Source organism: Eucyclogobius newberryi, unplaced genomic scaffold (genome assembly GCF_026437365.1).
Source record: "Eucyclogobius newberryi isolate DKJ021-1_F unplaced genomic scaffold, fEucNew1.0.hap1 SCAF_2, whole genome shotgun sequence".
In the NCBI taxonomy this organism is placed as follows: domain Eukaryota; kingdom Metazoa; phylum Chordata; class Actinopteri; order Gobiiformes; family Gobiidae; genus Eucyclogobius; species Eucyclogobius newberryi.
The window spans coordinates 5797350-5819271 of NW_027315834.1; the positions used below are offsets into that span (position 1 = coordinate 5797350).

General features: G+C 38.7%; 1 protein-coding gene across 2 annotated transcripts in view; it reads left to right on the top strand.

Annotated features, from left to right (window-relative positions):
* The window catches only part of plxna4 (plexin A4), a 313531-nt gene that overhangs the window by 171556 nt on the left and 120053 nt on the right, over nt 1-21922 (top strand). For both annotated transcript variants that reach the window (XM_072454782.1, XM_072454783.1), the window contains exons 4-5: nt 1133-1261; nt 16580-16680. In XM_072454782.1, coding sequence (XP_072310883.1) covers nt 1133-1261; nt 16580-16680 — 230 coding nt within the window. The remainder of the gene's footprint in view (nt 1-1132; nt 1262-16579; nt 16681-21922) is intronic.

Below are 21922 nucleotides of genomic sequence, written 5' to 3' on the forward strand. Positions count from 1 at the left end.
CCATGATCTATTTGTATTAGATGTCTCCCCCCGGAGCCTGGAGACTGGTGGTGGTAGATGTGAAAAGAAGGTAAAGGATGAGGGGAATGCAGAGGAGGAGCTGGGGAGGTGGTGGGTCGCAGTACGGTTTGAGCGGCCGAGCCATCTGCCTGAGGGCTTAAATGCGACCACCTGGGCGCTGATTGGGAGCGGGGGGGGGGAGTCACTTGAGAGCGTTGATTGGGGATGAGGAGCAGGTGCGAGGGCCATGGTACAGACGCCCCCTGACCTTTTACCAATCCTTCTTGGCCGGGAAAAACTGCATAACCTCTTTGGGATAAGCGCAGAAACCTGGGAGAGTCCATGGTGAAGTGAGGGATCTGACTCTCTCAGACGGACAGGCCACGCCCGCTTGAGTGCGATGATGGAGCTGGGGAGAGGGGTCCTTCCATGGAGGCCTTGATGTAGATGGGTGGAGTTAGGTCTTCCAGGCTGAATTTACGCAGGCTTCATTATACTTTTAAAGGACATGGGTTAGGGTAGTATTACAGTATTGCATTCATTGTATTGTTATTTAAACATGCTGCTTTGGTATCTCATGTTTCAGAAGACAACATTTGACAGACATGCTCAGGAGCCGTTTGACAGAAACACTAAGAGCCATTAACAGACTTAAAACAGTGCATGAGGTATTTCTATGCGACAAATCCGGGAAATTTGAAACAGAGGGTTTTTGTCAGGGTTAGAAAGAGAGGATTAATGAGATAAGCGTAAATGAAGCTAAATACAAGTATGTTTTTGTGAGTTAATGTTAATAATATGAATAATATGTGTCCTTTAGAACAATGTTGTTGCTACACAGTTCAGTCCTCATGTTGGCTGATTGTGCTCATTTAAAAGACATTTATGATGCAAAATGGAGTTTTCTGTGCTTTTAACACCGTTCTAGCTTTGTTCCCTCATCAGAAACATACCTGATTATTGTCATATTTTTCACGCCCCTTCCCATAATGTGAACAAAGAAGACTATGAATAATCAGTTGTGAATAAACTGTTGCATCTTTAGAGAGGGAAGCCACCAATACAAACCAAGTGAGCTCTCCATAGTGAGTTGTAATCAAGTCAATGTAATGTGTGTAATTGTGTTTTCCAGATTCGGGTCGACGACTCGTCCCGTGCGCAGCAGTATGAGACCGTCCAGGCCGTGACCAGTGGACCCATCCTGAGAGACATGGCCTTCTCCTCAGACTACCACCACCTCTACGTCATGTCCGAAACACAGGTCTGTTCTACTTCATTTAAACCCACATCACACGCTTTCAAGTCCAGGTTTGAAGATGCTTTTTTACATTGCACAGTCTGGGTTGTTTTGCAGCAGTTTAATGATTCCGCTCATTGCTGCTCTAACATGTAGCGCTCACAGTTTGGACTCAATCATCTGTGTAGCCATCACGAGTTCAGGTTTCTAGATTAATTGTGACATTTTGAGTACTTTCCACCATTGAAAGCTAGAATATTTATTTTTGAATTGGTAATTGCTATGGAAACTGTGCTGATTGTCACTCTGAAACCCGTGGATAGCGCATAGTTTTCATGCTGCTATTGGAAGTTCCTTATATTTTATTTTGGATTATTTTGATTACATTCTATCAAGTGGATAGAAAAATACTAATTCCAAACAACAGGAGGCCAGTAAATAAATAGATGTGTAATTATATCACTTTCAAATACAGTAGGGCTTTGTGGGTCAATAATTCATAAACTAAGATATACTTTGCGCATCTTTGGTTGTAAATCGCTACTTAATGATTGATGATTACGAGTTTTGGTTTCCTGTTATCTATAGTTGACCATTTAAACGATTGAACATTTAGTTTTGAATTGTTGCTATGACAACGGCCCCATTTTTTTCATCACTCTAAACCCCAACTACAATAAAACAAATTCTTTAGAAATATATAGTTTTTGAAATGAGACCCCCATTTGTGCAGAGACAACCCCGCTCACAAGAAAGAACGTATGTTTTTTCAAGGCATTTTACACCAATGAAAACACCTGTGATTGACTAAATGTCAAGCTAGATTTACAAAGTGTGTTGAGGGAATTACTATTGTGAGGCGAGTGGCTTTTATTTACCCCTGCCGTTAACAAACAAGCTAGCATCACAGTTGTAGCGGCTGTATAAAACTAATTTAATCAAAACAATAGCTCTACGGACAAAAATGAAAGAAAACGCATTTTATCAGTCACAATCACTTAAGTGCAAAACATGGCTATTCTCTGATACAAGTAGGTGGTTTTCTTGTGTCACAACAGGCTATTTAGTACTGCATAAAGTATTTCATTTTTGCCAGATCAGAGAAGAGACACATTGTTTGCCCTTTTGTGTCCTATAAGGATATGTTGTTTTATATTATGTGGAGCATCAGGGCTGCAGGGCTGAGTAAATATGCGAGCAGGTCCTTTTGTGTGTCATTGTTGTGTACCGTATGTCTGCACATCGCCACATCTCTCTTAGTGCCTTTGATGATATGGAATGTGGAGCCAAACTGCAGCACTCTGGGTAATGGACACGGACCCTGTTGAAATAGCGCAGAGGAAAGGCCCCGACACACCGCCTGGGTTCACACAAATATACACAAATATACACAAATGTACACAAATATACACACTAAACACCGCATGACTCGCCATGTACAAACTGACACTTTTTCAACAGAAAATCATTTTATGTACAGGGAACTAATGGTCAGATACTTGTCTACAGCTTGGAATGTTCCACAGTATGGCATTAAACTATGACGCCACCAAGTAAAGTTACAGGTCAGATCAATGAATAGGCGCCCACACTGCTTTTCCAAGTTTTTTTTTTCTAAAATAAAAAAAAGTGACTCTGGACACGATGGTTCTGTTTAGCGTTTTTGTTTTATAAAAAAAGATCATATAATAATAATGATAAATCTTTTATTTATATAGCGCTTTTCAGGGACCCAAAGACGCTTGACATATACAAAAAAGGGGGGGTATTTACAGACAGGGGGGGGGGCAGCACGTACAATACACAATAATGAACAGATAAAATAAACAAGACAGAAGAGGTAGAAAGAAAATGATGGAGATGTAACGGGGGTAGAAGTGTAGACAGTGGGGTAGAGGAGGCTCGGGGAGGGGAGGTCATAGGCTCGGGTGAAGAGGTATGTTTTTAAGCAGGATTTAAATGGGATATCCTCCCTATCACATCTTCAACCAACAATGTTATATTATATTGTAAGTATAAAAAGCCCAAAACAAGTTAGATGTTTTTTTGAGTGAGATTTATTTGTCTTTTTCTTGCTTTTCTAGATGTAATATTATTGAAACAACTCCCAAATGTTTCGAGTCACATTAAAAAAATTACCTCTTTTCTGCACAACCGTGTTAATAGTTGTTAATAGCCAGATTCAAAAGCTGTTTTTCTCCGCTCCACTCCCGGCCCTGTGTCTGTGCTCACAGCCTGCCCAGATACCGAATAGCAAATTAATTATTAAGGATGGCTAATTTCCATTTTACCCATTATGTAGGATTCTTTTGTGTTTTGCCATTAACTCTCTGATTGTAGTTGTAGTGTTAGCGCTTTCATTTCCCATACCAATTAGCGTATGCTATTAATGAGCAAGCAAGTTTGCAAAAGCGCTTCGGATTTTGTTGTAATTACTATATTAGGCTACTTTGAATGACCTCCCCAAACTGTTTAGCAAAGCAAAACAGCTGGAGTTTCCCATACAAACCGCCAGATGTACATGTTGCAAAACGGTGCCAAAATCGAACGCGTTGTAAATTTCTGAACATATGCTTGCTCAATTATGCTTTCAATTTACCAACGCCTGCTTCAGCCTTCGTTTTCTCATGCCCTTGCTGTCCATTGTTAGTTTCTGACTTGATTATAGATTTGGGCGTGTAAAATCCATTCCGTTTGTAATGGGATTTGCAAAGGAAATAAAGTAAAGTCCTTTCTTCCATCATGGCCACACTACAGACATCCAAGGTCTGGATATCACGATGTTTCGAGTATTGTTTCGAGACTTAACCAGGACTAAAGTGCTTGGATTTATCCGGGACTGAACCAACACAAATCAAGTATTAACTAGTTGGAAAGAATGGACTAAACAAGGACTAAGCAACGCAGGATAAACAAAGACTGCATGAGGTCTAAACAAGGCTACACTAGGTCTTAAACGGGTCAATAACCAGACTAAATCAGGCCTCCGCAAGGAATATTAAGGTGCAAACTAGGCTAAACTAGATTAAACCGCGTCCAAAACTAAGATTATTTATTTTAGGTGAGTTTTACAATACATTTGTAAACCTTTCTTATATTCAATTATTAGTTAAACGATCCCAAACCAGGTCCAAACCAGAACTAAACCATCGCCCATCGGGAGAAACATAGGTATTTCAAACAATCCTTATGTATTTCTAAATCTTTCTTACAAGGTATTATCATTGACATCAGTGACTTTCTTTTAACAATGGTGAAATGTGTCAGCTCGACCGTCAGTGATTGGTTCTCCTCTAATTGGATTCTTCTGTTGCATGCACTTGTTATTAGTGGCTTACATAGATGTGCTGCTTTATGAACAGTCAGTTTACACATCAAGTAGATCAAATAGTCTCTAGTGAATAAGCTCTGGTGGATTAATAGTAACCAGTGAGAGCACTTGTGGAGACTTATAACAATAACCATAACAACTAGATCAAATGTAAGGATGTTGTTAAATGAAACGTGAAAAAAATAAAAAAATGTAAATATTGTGTCGCTTCAACTTTCGGCTCTATGATTAGAGCGTTTCTCTATTTTTTCCATGTACATTATTATTCTATTGTATTTGTCGGTATGGATCGCCCTCTGCCATGCCTGAATCTTTTTAAGAAAACCTTTTGCAAACGGCATTAACTTCTCTGAATAGCATTTCTGATTAGCTTCTCAGATTAGTGGCACTCCGGATCATACTGGCTAATGTCAAGAAAATACAATGTAAATAAAAGTAAAGAAGTAAGGGTCTCTCTGATTGGTTACATGTAAAAAAGCGAAATGTAAAAAGCTTGGTCATAAAAAAATAAATAAACAAAAACACCTATATAAAAGCGTTTGTGTATGATTTTTGTTGATTTTATTGAACAGACTGAATAAACCAGAGGAAGAACAACAGACACAAATCAAAATCAGTCTTTTTTTTCATTTGCTGATGCATTTTCAACACTAAATAATTGTAGTCTTATAACAAGGGGGTCTTTTACTACTTATTATGATGAGAAAACATTCTATTACGCTTCAGGAATGGTCAAAATGGGTCATATTTAACATTTATTTCCAGTACTGATGCTCAAAGATACGAGGCTCAGATTAGATACTATTCTAGTACTGATCAGTATCTGTGTATCCAAGAAAATACCATCATCAACTACAGTCTGGGTTTTTGCCAGAACCACACTACACATCATTTATTTTATTTGTTTGCAATATTGTGGATGTGGCTCAGCAGACATCAGACTCAGCAGCTTTTTCTATTTGATGAACGATACATGAAGAACGAGCATAACGCACTTTAGCCGTTCAAAAGACGTAGATTTGTGGCTTCAGGAGCTGCGCACTTCTTGATCGCTCCAATGTTTGCTTGTACATGCAGTACTTACATGTGCGACACCCTAAAGTGTTATGACAGCAACACCCGCTTTTACACGCTTACATTATTCATAACCGGCAGAGCAAATGCAGATCTGTACATGTGAATTATTGAGCAATATGCGCACTGTCCTGGGCTGTGATCGTTCAAAGTCAAATGTCATGTTTATTTTTGTTAGCAAATGTTTAATACTCGTTTATTTCCGAGTCTGCCAAGGCGCGTCCCTTCCAGCGCGGCGTCTTCACCTCTTTTGCGTGCCGCGGGTGGTTGTAAAGGTGTTTAGATGTGTAGATTATGTTGTGTCCCAGTTTAGCTGGCGGGCTGCCGCTGAGTTTAACAAGGCAGGTGAACGCCGCTGATAGGGCCCTGTCGCGACATACTTGTGAAAAATGTCAACCAAGTGGGGCAGACTCGGTTCGGAGTGCGCTCGCTTTGAAGTATTATCTGTTCTCGCTCGCTCGTCTTTACAGTTCCTCCGTGTTCAGTTTGAATTGTGTTTGTAGGAGATGATCATTTGCCTAAGAGAGTAGACGTAGAATAGAGTTTAGACGTTATTTTCATTGCAGGGGAATTTGTTTTCTACATTTGACAAGAGTTTGGGGGGGGGAAATCGATGCCTGGATGAAAGCCAGTGGGGACATAACTCGAAAATGTTGTATAAATAGTACTTTCCGCCCACTCCGCACTTTCTTTTCTTTTATTTATTTATTTATTCTCTTTTTTTTCTTTCTTTCTTTCTTTTTTCTCTTCTTCTTTTGACAATGTTACTGGACTGTATCTTTATTTACACACAAGTTTTGATTGGTCTGTGTTTATTCTTTCAATAAAAAATAAAAAAATAGTACTGAAAGTATTAGCAAAATATTCACATTTAAACAGGACATATTATGCTAAATTAACTTTAATGAGCCTTTAACCTTGTTATAACAGTGTTTCCTCAACAATAGTTTACTAAAAGTTGTTTTGTGATTCCTGTATGTTTAAGTATAATCCTTTATTGTCCTGCAGCTGACGACCATCTTCACCTACCCCCTATCCCCGCTCACGTCCCTGTATTTAGTTGTGATTTTTTTTTTTTTTAAGCTTCTGTGTGACACATAATATGTGTCACACAGAAGCTTAAAAAAAAAAAAAAAGTTCGTATACCTGGCCCTGGCATCTGTTTATAAGAGTTCTTCTATTAAGAGTGTTTTTTAAACTTCCTATAAGTTACTGTCCTTTCCCCCTGTATCTACTGCGTTGTAACATCAAAGGCTATCTTATCTTATCTTATCTTTTGTTGTTTGTGTTGAATCATTCAGTGCACCATTGTTGGTGCACTGAATCACCTGTGAATTATGTTTATCGACAAATGCAATGAACCCTATTCTCATTCTGATTCTTTGATTCTATTCAGGGCCTTTTGTAATCCAAGTATTTCCATTTTAATATAGTAACTTCTAATTCTGATTCAAGTCCAGTTACCATCAATAACAACACTCCTCTTGAGTCTTCAGTGACAGCTGTAGGGGGAAGGTGGTGTCAGTGTGACAGGGGGAGGGCTTATCTCAATGAGATGCAAATGAGCCCCCCTGTGACTCTGGGCTCACTCCGGTGAGAAACTTTGGAAGCCGTTTTCTCAGTGAATGGGTTTGAGAGTTGTATACATTCAAATGACCACAACTTACTCAAATATGATCAGATCTACATGAGTGAGACATCATTGGAAAGCTTTGAATTCACACTTTCAGAATCTGTGAATAAGTCTCCGGGTAGACATGTAACTGGATTGGCCATGGTCAGTCACACATAGAGTTCTAAAATGTCACCTAGCCACTTTTCAAAAATAAAAATGTGTTAATGACAATCTGCTGCTTGTTACAGTGAAATGTCACGGTTTTGAACACGGAGTCAATGGACCTATTTCTATTATCAAGCCAGTTTAGATAAAAAATAATATGATTTACAATGAACAACATGGAAAATGATGATCTATTCGATATCTCTTTAAATTATTTATGTTAAAGTTCAATTCTATGTAACTAAAAAAATATATATAAAAGAAATTATATAAATAGGACAAAGGTGAACTTTTCCTGAGGGTTAGTTAGTTAGACCGCATGACTGTCCTAAATAACTCTTACTGTGGACTGCAAATGACAGTTTATCATAGAGTTTTGAGCGTTTTACTTTCCCAAATCGGCTTTGAAATGTTAGTATTGTGAATGCTGCTTTGAAGAAAATGTGGTACAACTTTAGAGCGCTGAGCACAAATAAAGAGGCACAAATCAAAACACAATTAGCATTTTCTGAAGCTGGAAAAAATAAAGCCTAACTCAATTAACAGGATGATGTTTGGCCCATAGTCTTTATTAGACCGGACAGTATAGCGCCACATAGGGATGAGCGAGGGAAGGACATTGCAGCAAATTGTCATGCGCCAGAATAGAACTCACATGGAGGGCACGTTTGCCAATTTTCTTTTTTTTATTAGAACATACAACAACAAAAACTATGCAACAACATAACATAACATAACATAACATAAAATAACAACAGCAGAAAAGAGAGAAACACAAAAAAACACGAGCTGGACCAGGGAGAACATAAGTAAAAGGAGTAAAAGATGAAAAAATAAACATTTCCATTGTGCTTATGTCTGTTATGATATCAGTCCAGTCTTTAATCATTGGAGCGGTTTGAGTCATCCATTTTTTGTGAGGGCCTTCTTCCCCGTTGTCAGGAGTATGTTCCATAGGTATCCATCCACTGTGTCCATGGTGGGGTTTGAGGCCCACGTACATTATTCCAAAGGGGACGGTTTGCATTGCATTGTTCATTTATGTCCAGTAAACACCTGACATTCAGCCCCTCCCTGTGAATAATGGTTGTATCTTTCAACTGCAGAGAACACAAACAAACAAAGGCACCCACAGCAACTACTTATTTTCCTTCTTGGCTCATTGTGTTTCAGCATTTTGACAATTACCTTTTACAGACCAACTCAAGCAGTGCCGGGGACAGCATAATCCATTTGCAACGTTGGTAATAACAAAACTACTTCTTATGCTTGCCAATTGATACATTATTCCTGCCCTAGAGACTCAACAAAATGAAAAAATATTCAGGTGTGAAGTCGAATTCAACATGATGAAAAACAGCACTACCATGATGCATGCATCATTTAGTCAATCTGAATATTGTTATTACTAAAACGCCCAGGGCCCCCTTTTTTTTTTAAGCTAACTTGCTTACGTGGGGCCCGGAGCTTCTTGGAAAGGTGAGATAAGTGAAGATGATTGATTGTATCCCAGTCATTTGTCACGCGCTGACAGACGTGACAATACAATGGATGGTTTTCTCATTTGACCTCGGAGTATTTCCAATGAGGAGGACTATATTGCGCTGGCAGCCAGCAGGGCCCTGTTAACTGAGTTTATGATATAATACCAGTTTGTCTTGACGGATCGCGAGCCGTGCCAGCTGTGACGTGACACCGGCTGCAGATGTGCTCCTGTGCGTCATTAGACTCCCGTGTCTCCACTAGACCTGCACATGTTCAAATTTAGCACAGGTAGACAAACGAAACAAAGGATTGTAATTGTTATAAGCGGGGACCAAACTATTTACTGGTTTGCTGATTAAATTGGCTGATTTGCGCAAATGTTTTGGATTGGTGCTTAACTGGCCCCATTCGGCCACATGGACGTGCCACGCCTCATTGTGAAGGCCAGAGCATACAGAATCCATACAATGTCGTTTGATTGCTGCGCTAAATATGGCGTCGCATTGTTAGCATCTTGAGCAAACGCTAATGGGGGTAGCCTGGGTCCAGCCTGGGTGCACAGGAGTAGAATCACTTGTGTATTCATCACGAAGGAGCCCATTTTGGTTTATTTATTCTTCAAGCTGCAGTGAAAAAAATTGACACAAACTCAACCAACAGCTATGGACTAGACCGACATTATAAGTGACATTTGAACAATCGAGTACTACATTGAACATGGACAAATGTGTTAAACTTTGGACTAAATGGGACAATGACTCCGAACTACATGTTTAGGACTAGTAATTGGCATTTCTTACTCCCTCAAAATTGGCACCGGCTCCAAAAAAATCTACATTTGTCTGGCCCTGGTTCTAACATTGTTCCTTCATCACAAACATACTTTGTTGTGCTTTAGAGTTCTATTTAGCTTCATGCTTGTTCAATTAATCCTGTTTCGTAAGTCAAAATGTCCCAGATTTGTTACATTATAGCCAGTTTTTAAGTCCGTACATCATCACCGGACTCGTTCTGAGCTTTAATGCCATCCAATAACATTCATTACAACTGTGTTCCTGCATTCGCATTGGTCCAAAACAGTGACCCTCATAATAACTAACTGCCAGTATAGTGTTGATGAACAAACATGCCTGAGCTGTGTAGAAAGAGCTCAGGCATGATGAGATGAGGTTTGCCTGAGGGAGACGGATACAGATAAGAGCAGCAGAGAATGCCCCGCAGGCTTCAAGCAGCACTGCACTCATTTCATTTTCTCTGCTCATTTAAAGCGCTGGAGTTTGGCTGCAGGTGCAATCCCTGTTTAATTACAAGTGGCCGGGGCAGGAAGAGCCAGGGATAAGGAGAGAAACGGAGATGAGGAAGAGGAATTAGAGGGTAATAAAAGTCCCAGCCGATTTAATAAATGATTACTTTCGACTGCGGGTTGACTCAAGGGCTCATGGGAAGTGTAGGGGTGGAAGAGAGAGGGAAGAACAGCAAAATCAGGCCACTTCATCTCCTCTCCAGAGCAAAGGAATCCAACACATACATGCTTAGGGCGATATTTGATGTAAGCTATACTTTATTGATGGGTGATAGTGACAAAAATTTAAATCTCATTATGTTTGGTAAATATATTCAGCAGACAATAATTTAACTAAAAACATGAATGTAAAAAATAAAATGTGCCTATAAATGTAAAGCACAAAAAGGCAGAAATGTCAGTTTGTATCCTTGTTTGGAAGATTCCAATAGATGTTTCTGTTTCTTTTTTAGGTCAGTTTTGCACTCAATATTGCAAACTCCAAAACAACAAAAACATTTTCATTATAGCTCACACATGCCAAAGCAAAATTATACATTTGAAATGACAATTGAATCTTAATTCATCATAAACTTTCAAATTTCTTATTAGATCTATACAAACTATTAAAACATACCACAGAATTTCCAACAATCTTTGGTATATATTCAAAGTGACTAAGTTACACTTGAGTCACATTTCATACTGGTATACTGCCTGCTTTGTTTCCATGGAGATGTCAGTGCCTTTCCTGAACTGTTCAATTAATCATATCTATCTATCTATGCATTCATTGCAATTACCAATGTTTTATTGCTTAAAATTACATACAAAAACATGCATTCTTATTTTGCGTGGGGTCGCCTCTCCACAGATCTGACCTGTAACCTGTGCATTGTGACGGAAAAAGTAACTAAATCAGATAACTCCAGCAGTATTATCAGTTTTGTAACTTTTTGTAATTTCATTTCATTTCTTGTTTCTCGCGCACCATGAAATCAGACACATTTTCTTATCAAGTCTTATGACACCACCACGTCGCGTACCTCCGGTTGAGAAACACAGCTCTACTCCAATCAGATCACTCCGTAACTCTCCCTTCATCTCCATTTGACCTGCATCTTCTGTACACAAAAGACATACTCATGCTATAGAAGTCACTGTGACATCATTTTTGTTCCGAGTCTCCATCTGCAGACATTAAAGCATCAAGTACTCGTGTGATCTCAGCCTTTTAAAAGCATAATTATATTCCTATTCCATCTCGTCCCTTTGTGCGAGGAGGGGAGAGTGCGGGGCGTAATGGCTGTCATTTGCTCACCTGAAACAGTCGGGAGTCGTAAATGCCACTCTCCTGTTCTTTGTATTCATCCCCGCTGATATGATAGGCCGGGCCGCGCCGAGAGAAACTGAGCGCGCTCCGTCTGCGCCGATAGTGAAGATAGTGTGAGTCAAGAGGTGCATCGGGTCGTTTGCCCACCAAATCCCCACCAATTTTTCATTTTCAGTTTTCATAAAAGAGGGGCAAAACGTGTGGGGGGGATGAGGAATCTTGAGTGACAGGAAAGACAGAGCGGATGATCATAAAGGCTTTATTTATAACGTTTAAAAGCTAAATGGGTGTTTGAAAAATGTAAAAAGACATCTGAAGCTAATAGTTTTTGTGAATTTTGTATTATTTCAAGAGGATGTATGAGGAAAATGTTTTACGAAAACCTGGCACATACAATATTTTCTTTGGATTCAATGCAAGTTGATTTAAATAGGACATTTAAAACAACGTCAGCAAGTGCTTCACATACAGTAACTGGGGCGTATCATAGATCATACAGAGGAAAGAGCAAAAAAAACACAATATCCCGTCCCGTAACATTAAATGCCACGGACAAGAGGTAGGTTTTATAAGATTCATGGTTTTTGCGCATTGTCCCTGATCAAATACTATAAATACATGGCTAAAATGAAGAGGGCGTGTAGTGGACCTGACCTGTAAGTTTAATGTTCTATAATGGAATCTGTGGATCATCTGAATTCATACTATAGCCCAGTGTGGTCCCATTCAAATACAATAACTAGTTCATTCCCAATTATATTTTCTTATTTTTACAATATTGATGTCCAAAACTATCCCTATACATTATTATGGACACATTGTATATGCAAATACTTTACAATTCCACATTTCTGAAACCATTCCAAGTGTTTGAAAGACATCAGTACATCCGGTCGTCTTCTTTTTGGATGTATTTTCTTATTCATGTACATGTGAAGTGGCATGTTTGTGTTTTCAGCCACCGATGAGCTGTTAAATTACAAAACGCTCAGATACGATCCCATTGTTTACCACAGTTCTGTCTGGCTGCTCGGCCATTGTGGCGCCGCAGATCGGAGACAAAGCGCTGGATGTGGCGACACGGACACAGATTACACGGAAATCCACTCGTGTTTTCTGACAGTGCCGGATCAGTTGTCCGCAGCCCAAAATAAATGACAGTTTTTGAGTGACCGGCAGGTGAAGTTAGCTGAGCTGGTGAACATTGCGAAATAAAAGAAACATGTTACAAAGTTTTGCCTTATTTGTTCATTTGGAGTTTTGTGTGAAGAGATATGCAAGGTTTTCTGATCCGTGGAGGGAATTTTTGTCTTTTCGGAATTGTTCAAGGTAAATATAAAAAATACACAATTCATATTAATGTTCGCTGTAGTGTAAAGCAATATTTGGTTAAAAAAATCATAAAATGTTTGATGATTTTGTACAAGGTGCTTCTTTTGGAACAGGTCCAGGAGCATTGAAATCATTTATGAATTCCATGCATTTCAGAACATAGTTGTAGAGGTCTAAACTACACAAGTAGTTTAGTATTTACCAGACTCATACATAAAAAGTACATATACATATATACATAGAACTAACTCCTTGCTTTCTCCTTTCTGCTGTTGTCCATTGAAATTCTCATAATCTTAATAAAATAATTAGTCGAGTAATAAAAAATGTGCCTTAATTAATATAGTGCAGTCAAAATGTTTCAATGCAAAATGAGTATATACGGTAACTATACTTTTAATAACCTTGATAATGCATGAACAAAGACTTGATTCATGATTCATAATGAACAAATTGTTTACAAAGAATGATTCTGGCTTAGTATATATATGTATATGTATATGTATATGTATATGTATATGTATATATATATGTATATAGTGGCAGATAGGGCAATAACTCTCTGAGAAGCACAAAGCACATCAGTGTTGTCTGGGTCCATTACAACTTAATCTTATGCAAACAAAGGTTATGCACAGAAGAAAAGCACTTTCATTGTTTATCAGCCAAACAAAGATTTGGTTTGTTGTTTTCCTCTTCTCTCAAGCCAAATAATAGAAGGAAAGTGACAATAAAACTTTGACAACATCGGAAGCCAAAAATCATGTTAGTAACAAAAACAACAACAAAAGGATTTTCTCACTTTTTCTTGTTGCAACTTGTCTTGATGGGCACTTTGGAACTTTGTTTTATTTTTGAAAGGTTATGTGGTTACGAGAAATGTCGTGAATATGATTTTAATTAGTGTTTGAGAAGTTTTGAGTCTACTTGACTCTTTGCTAACAGGACATTGTTTCACTTGTCTCATGGCAGGGACAATTAATGTAGCTTCAATGTAAGAAAGAGTGTATGAAGACAAGACAACAAATACACTGAAGAAAGTAGAATAGCAAGGTTCAATAAATCTAAACCAGTCAAACCAAAACAAGATAAATATTCCGAAATCAAATTATGCAAAATTTACTATTTTGTGCTTTTAACCATGTCTTAAGATTGTTCCCTCATCAAAAACATAGGAGTTTATTTTGCTTCACTCACGCTTGTTTCACTAATCCTGTTCACGAGGTTGTGTTCACTGCTCCTCCTTTGAGCCTCACAAAAAACTCTGGTTCAAGTTTTGTCTGGAATAGGCTGTTACAGAGAGCGGACAAGGAGCCATCAGCGCAGGACAGAGCCACTATCAGACTAGGACCAACCCAGACCTAAACCAGGGTTATATAATTTGGTTTTGATTTATATAATTGGAGGCCCATTTAGGCTATTTGAACTGGTAGCCCTCGACCAACTCGCTGCTCTTGAAGTCCTCAGTCCTAAAGAGGATGGTGACTCCTGCCATAACTCATCAGCAGACTCGTTCTGCTGTCAGATTGTGTCCATTACAACTGCGTAATGGACGACTAATTGTGATTTTTCTGAAAAGCATTGCGATTACGCTATTTGCTTTTCATGCTTTGATAGTAGATGTTCTAAGTTCACATTTTAAACATGAAATGAATGAAATCTGAAGTGCTGATCTAATACAATACATTTCAAAACATGTTTGTTGACATATAAACAACAGAGATCTTTACATGAGACAGGATCATTTGTTGTTTGCAGAGTTAATTATGTTCGCTAAATATTGGAGTCTTGCGATTTGCTAATTGTGACTATTCAAAGTATGATTTAAATTTGATTACTGTACACTTTAGGTTATACGTGTGTTTAGTGCAGAACACTGCCTCTGGACAGGGGCGTGTGGACCCCAGTATCAGCCACATATGGCCCTGTCTCGTGTCTGTCTCGCCTGTCAGGCTGGAGCACTCTGAGTGACAGCGGTCATCCAGCGGACAAGCCTCATTAATCAAAAGTGCCACAGACCTCTATTATGGGGCGCCATGCTGTTTCTATGGCGATGGGAACAGGGACCCAGTTAAGGTTTACACTGCAAAGAAAGAAAAGGCAAAAATTGTACTTTATTGACACCTGATTTCAGATTTTTTTTCTTTTTTCTTTTATTTCTGCTTGTGGAATGTTTGGAGTTTAGAAATGTGTTCTTTGGACAATATTAACTAGGTTTTTAAATATTTTGTCTTTTTTCTTGCACTGTGTCTAAGTATTTTACTGTTCACATGTTTTTTTCCAAACTAAAATGGCACATACAATTACAATTGCAATTCAACTTTATTCTGGACTAAAGGTCTTTTTCCAAAAGAGACCAACACAGGCACAAACAAAACGTTGGAATGGGAAAAAAGTCTAAAAAGTGTTGCAAGCTGAAACCCAGGAATAAAACTTGGCATTGACATTTGAAGTATTGTTATTTTTGTTTGAGAATCAATACTTTTCGATACCTCAGTCAGTACATCAGTCAGTATCAATATTTCCCATCACTTCCAAATTATAGCTCTAATATTTAATACAGCTATACAGTCCAAACTACCTAAAACTAAATTTGGTAGTTCTAATTTCTTTTTTTACAGTGTAGCCGGCTGGGCCCTTGTGCCTGGTCACTGAGGGCCCGTGCCAATCAGTGCCAGTCACTGCCAGTCTGAGTTGGCAGGGTTATACATCATCATAAATGGAGTGAGGTCCCTGGTGGTTATTTCCATATGGAGCCATTAGGGTTAGGCACAGGAGGCGCGCACGCTTCACTGGCTGTAAAACAGACTTCAACACAACATTTGGACAAGTAAATTGCTTATTTGGAGCTTTTTATTTTTGTTTTATTGCGGGAGATGGTATAATAATTGTGACAGACAGTATTTTATATGTGCTGCAAGGGAAATTCGGCCTATCGATCAACTACTATAATCAATTCATAATGTATTTAGTAGCGATAATATTGATTTGTGTGTTGTTTATTGTTGCCAGTGTTTTCTTAAGCAACTCCTGCAGGTGAATACTATAGTAGTATCCTTGAGCAAGAGCCAGTGTACACAGTGTTTGCGTTCACTGGTGTGTGAATATGTACGTGGATGTGTGAGTGCTTCCGTGATATAAAGTGCCTTGAAGGTAGAAAAGTGCTATATAAATGTGAGAATATGCCATATCTTTGACCTTTAACTGCTTGTAATTTAGTCATTACTGGGACTATTCTTTTGAGACAAACCCTTCTTTTTATGATGTGAAAGTACTCAAAAAAACGTGACTAGACTTTATATCTCACAGAGCTAGATAAGTCCTGCCTTTTAGGGGCGTTATAACCTGAAAGTGCCCTGCCCTGGTTAAATAGTAGTAAGATTATCTTTAAGGTGTGAGGATACTCGTAACAAATGACTTCTGGATGGCAGTAAAAACATCTTATTCTCAAAAACAGTGTCCAGATGACCTTCCTTTTCCATATTGCCATCGTGCCATTTTTCCTCACATTATTCCATGTGCCTTTGCTCTGGAGGTTAACTTCTTTGCCTTGTAACTATGTGATTGACACTTCAATTCTTACTCACCCAACTTCTTATTGTTGTGTCCTTGGGAAAACTGGGAAATCTGACCTTTTCCACAATATTCCATCTCATTGTTGTCCGCTCGGTATCTTGCTAGTACCATAATAGCTCATGTGTTGTTGTTTTTGTTTCTCTTTGCAGTTGTCCAGAGTACCAGTGGAGGCGTGTGACCAGTACTCCACCTGCAGTGAGTGTCTGGGCTCCGGGGACCCCCACTGCGGCTGGTGTGTGCTCCACAATATGTAAGTACAGCTCCCCCCGTCTTCGACCTATGTCCACCGAGAGACTGAGTTCATACAGGTTCTTGAAATCCTAGTGTCTGCAGTGGAGTGGAAAGCTATGTTTGCAAGCCCATCAAAAAATAAGAAGGTCATGTGGTCGCCATGGGAATAGATGTGAATGTGGTCCGTCAATAGTCTTGAGTTGGCCCTGCCGATTGACTGCTTCAAGCACAAAGCAGCGGCCATTGACTGATGCCTGCCATCACTCTCCAAAGGAATAAAAGTACTATATTTTTTATGAAATAACCGAATACAAACAACTTGTTACAGAGAAGGAACAACGAATGAAAAGTGTAGATGAATCTAAAATATGTCTGGCATATGTTGTTTGGCATATCTGTCCCATTTATACCAATGATTGTTGTCAAGTTAACCACAAAGGTATTTTTTCCCCTATTGTATTCATAGAGTTCAGAATAATAAGAAATGTGAACCGTTGGCATAGCGATTAACAATTCAGAACCACATTTTTTGGTTGGGGAAAAAGCACTCAAAATGTTGCAAATAACGAGCTGTTGAAACTAGGGCTGGTATAGGTATTGCCAAGACCCTTGTGATACGATACATCTCCCAATACAGGGGTCACGATACGATACATATCCCAATACAGGGGTCACGATACGATACATATCCCAATACAGGGTTCACGATACGATACATATCCCAATACAGGGGTCACGATACGATACATATCCCAATACAGGGGTCACGATACGATACATATCCCAATACAGGGTTCACGATACGATACATATCCCAATACAGGGGTCATGATACGATACGTATCCCGGTACATTTATATTCCGATACAATTCCCTCATTACGATTTTTGAAAAAAAAACGGTCTTAAAAATGTACCAAATGGGTTTATCCACAAAGCACTTATAAATCCATTCTGCTCTAATAACTTCATACATCCAACCATCTGATCCAAATAGAAATATAAGGAACACATTCTAGTAAAGTATTGCATGTTTCTTGCCAAACAATTGCATGCCAATTGTCTGAACATGCTGCAGCAGCATCTTCTGCACAGATCAGCTTCTGATCAGGTCCACAGCTCCTTCTCACCTCAGCTGAGAGGAGCGCAGCACAAACAGCAGATAAAAAGTACTATTCCACCTCTTTTTTGAAGCCTACGGGCCACAAAAAAAAAATATATATATATATTTTAATCGATACGGAATACGCAATATATCGATATTTTGAACACAACCTTAGCTGAAACCCATGATGAAAATGCCTGAAATTGGTGCATCTAGTAATTAAGCATCAGCACCAAAACGTTGTGGCTATAATTGCTAATAAATATGGCTATAATACATAATAGCGACATCTAATTTTCATTTTCAGACACCAGGAACTGTGTGGTCCACAGGTTATTTGCTCTTCGCAGCACAAATAACTACATTGAGGCTTTGGTAGTTTTTACTTTCACTTTAACATAGTTGGCCAAAACAAAACCACACGTGCTAGTCTGCGTTGGAAGGGGCGTAGATTGTCGTCTCTATCGATCTAAAATGAGTGAGTCCACGTCCAAACACTTGTAATATTCTCCCTTCTGTTTCTTACCTGGCGCCTCTCCTAGTCTTCAATCGTAGTTACTGGGCATATACGTGCATTTCTAAAAATCAGTTTGAATTGGGCTGGCTTTTTCCTGCAGCGCATGACAACACAGTAATAGCGAGCCGCCAGTCCTGGGAGGTGAGGGAGGAGATCCGAGGTGGGGGGCTCACTCTGCCAACTTCATCCCAGTCTCAGATTGCCTAGTTGGGCCTCGGCTCTGCTCCAACGCCCCTCTTAGATCCATTACCAAGCCTTTACCACTAGGATTGTTTACCGGCTCAGACACCGAACCCTGGTGAGAGAGTAGACGCAGGTAAGCAGTGCCAGGAATTAGATGGGACCCGCTCCAAAAAATGGACTTTACTATTTTTTTTGCTGTTTTTTACTGAGGGTGCTATTGTATCAACATAAGCCAGTATTAATATTTAATCACCCATCACCTCTTGCTTGGTTGAGGTGTTTCCCTTGCCAATTTCCCCTCTCAAATCTGTCCGTATCTTTTTCGCACTGGCCCATCAGCGTTTTAATACACAAAACGCAGCTGCTGTCAAGCCTTTCTCCCTCCAGATTGCAGTGGGAGATAGCTCTTGCTGGGGGCAGAGAGTTTTCCCTCTACACTGTAAATTGAAAATTGGTTTCTTGTGTTGGTGCTAGCCCTTGGGTGGACTATCTGTGTGTGCGCGAGTGAGACTGAGTACATTTAGCACCACGATCCCTAAAGGCGCCAATGAGACATGCTGGCCAGGGCAAAGATGTGGCATGAGAAGGACAAGCACATTGAAGGCGGAGTGGGTTAAGGTAATATAGGTAGCAGAAGGATTCAAATGATATTATAAAGTTGTTATTTTCCCAAGTTGTAAATCTGTCTAAGCAGGAGGTGACCCAACACAGATAAAATAGACTACTTATATGTTTTTCTTCTCTCTTCAAAGGTATTTTATTAGGTTGTGCATCATATGTGATACTTCAACAGTTTAAGCAATATTGTTGTTGTTTTTTAATTGTTTATTTTTTTACATTTTCTCCCTCCATCCCTGTGTAGCAGTTGGTCAGTGACAGCATTAGAGCAATATCAAAAATAAATACAAAATAGAAAAGTATAATAAAAAACGATAGGATACATACAATTAAAATAATGACAGCAAAAATAATGATAGTGAAGTAAGAACAAACCTTTTTTTTTTTTTATTTAATATATGTAATTTCTTTTGATTAGCATTAGCATTGAGACACAAAACTGAAAGGTGCTGTACCTGATTTTTACCGTCTTGAAACCGTGAAAAGCAGAAATAGTTTGTTTTAAACTGTTTGCAGTCGTCCGAATGTATTGCTCACTTATCTAATGAATTCCGAGCATCCTAATTATTCACCATAAAAGCTTTTTACTCCCAGAGCCCCGAACAAGTTTTGCTGTCACGGTTAAGCTAACGATAACTAGCATGCTAACAGCTAACTTGCCACTTTGCAGCCAGTGCACTGAATCGATGCTTTTACACTATATCTTTACAGGGGAAAAAAATATTTTACTTTGTTAAATACATATATTTTTTACATGTAATAAACAATGTATCCTCCCTGAAGTGGTTGCAGCAGATGTTACAAGTGCTCAGAAAGTAGACCAGAGAGATTAAATGGTCAGAGATCACGATTTCCCAAAGGACTCGAGGAAACTCTAAATGTCATATAGATAGTTCCAATTTCAGGGCCACAAAAGCGCTATGCTAGACTCTCGGTGTTTCAAGGTTAGCGCACACCCAGACACACAAACAAACCTGTAAAAACTCCAAGCAAATGTGATTGATTGACCACCGGTTTTGCCCTTCGTTTGCAATCCACCTCCTCGCCCAGCGCTTGTGAATTCTAGCTGTAACTTAAACCATCCCGTGTCACCTTCGCCATAGGGCAGCCACCGTGTTAAACCTCTGCTTTTAACGCTTATGTTTTGGAGGACGGCCAAATGCCCCACAAATTAACAAGCGCTATCTCGCACGCTGCCATAAATAAAAGGTATAAAAATGTCATCGTTTCGCTTGTAGGTCAATTCCGCTGAACGACTTTAAGATAATTAGCTGTCTGTATCAAAAACATACATAGGAAATGATGCTTTAATTGCTCATAAGATGTGTCTCAAGAGTCGTTTATTCCTTGCAGATTTAATGGAAGGCGTGCAAGGTCAATTGTGGAAAAAAGCATTCATTTGAAAAAAAGAACACTATAATGATCATTTAATATTGTATTTTAGAAGGAATCAGTAAATAAACTACATTTCTGCATCACATGGTTTCATTACCTAATTAGAATATACACATAAGACTAATTCTTCAGTTAAATGGCCTCAATGCAACTCCCATTGACATCTTTTAAAGGTGTCATGAGTTATTCAACATTTATTAGAGGTAAAACCTTTTCTGCTGTTTTTATTTCTCTATAAACTTCTTAATAACATACAATTGTCATCAGCTCAATGTTTTGAAATATGTCTACCACAGACGTCTCCTGGACACATGAGGGATTATATTGACTAAACAAAATGTATTACAAATGTTGTAGAGATGAAGACCTGTGTACTTTTACATCATACTTTTAAAGGGAGACAATACTGATTTTGTTTTGTTTTTTGGTCAGTTTGTTCTCTCAACATAAGCTTTCACGGGGAAACAACAAAACAAAAAAAAACTGAACCTAAAGATGTCTCATGTTTAATTAAAAATCCAAAATTAAAATGTTTTTAATCCAACATAAAGATCAGCACCTACACCCACACACACAACTTTACAATCTTGGACATAGCAAGATTTTGACAGATTTTACAGAAAGATTTGTTCATATCTAATTCTAAACCGGATTGCAAAAACAAAAATTGACATAATTTGAATTTTTACGCCAATTTCAGTAAGATATAGTTTACTCAAATCCTAAATAAAATATTCAAAAGGCGTGTACATTTTTCATGTGTCTAATATGTTAACACAATGAAGCAAGAAATTGATATGAAAACATTTCATGATAAAGAAAAAAAAAAAATTATAATTTTTTTCTTATATAAATAAATGGTACATATACGAGCCGCACCTGTCAATAAATCGCAGGTGCCCATGTTGTAACATGGCGATGGGAACAGGGACCCTGTTAAGGTTTACACTGCAAAGAAAGAAAAGGCAACAATTGTACATGTTGTGACATGAGATATTTACACATAGTACACGGTATTCATGTGCATGTTGTCTTTTGAACTGGGGGTCTAATTAGACTAATTTATCAGTGTATATGAGTTTGATTGTAATAAAACACAGCATTTTGAAGCTTAACAAACATAAAACACATCGCAGCTGTCCCCACTGTCCCCTCGGTCCTTGATTACTCTGTGTGAGCTGATTTACCTGTGTCTGTGTCTTCACATCTGGTTCATCTGCTCCTGAGCTTGTGCTAACATCAGGTCTGGCCAAGAAAGTCTCATTACAGTGCGACGGGCACTAAACTGCAGACTGCAGTATATCGCATGTCCGCACCCCACGTGTGTCTTTGCGTTTCTAGACTCACTTCATTAGACTAGTTTCTCTGTGAATATGAGTTTGATTGTAATAAAACAGCGCATTTTGAAGCTTAAAATACAGACAACACAACTTCTTCTACAAAC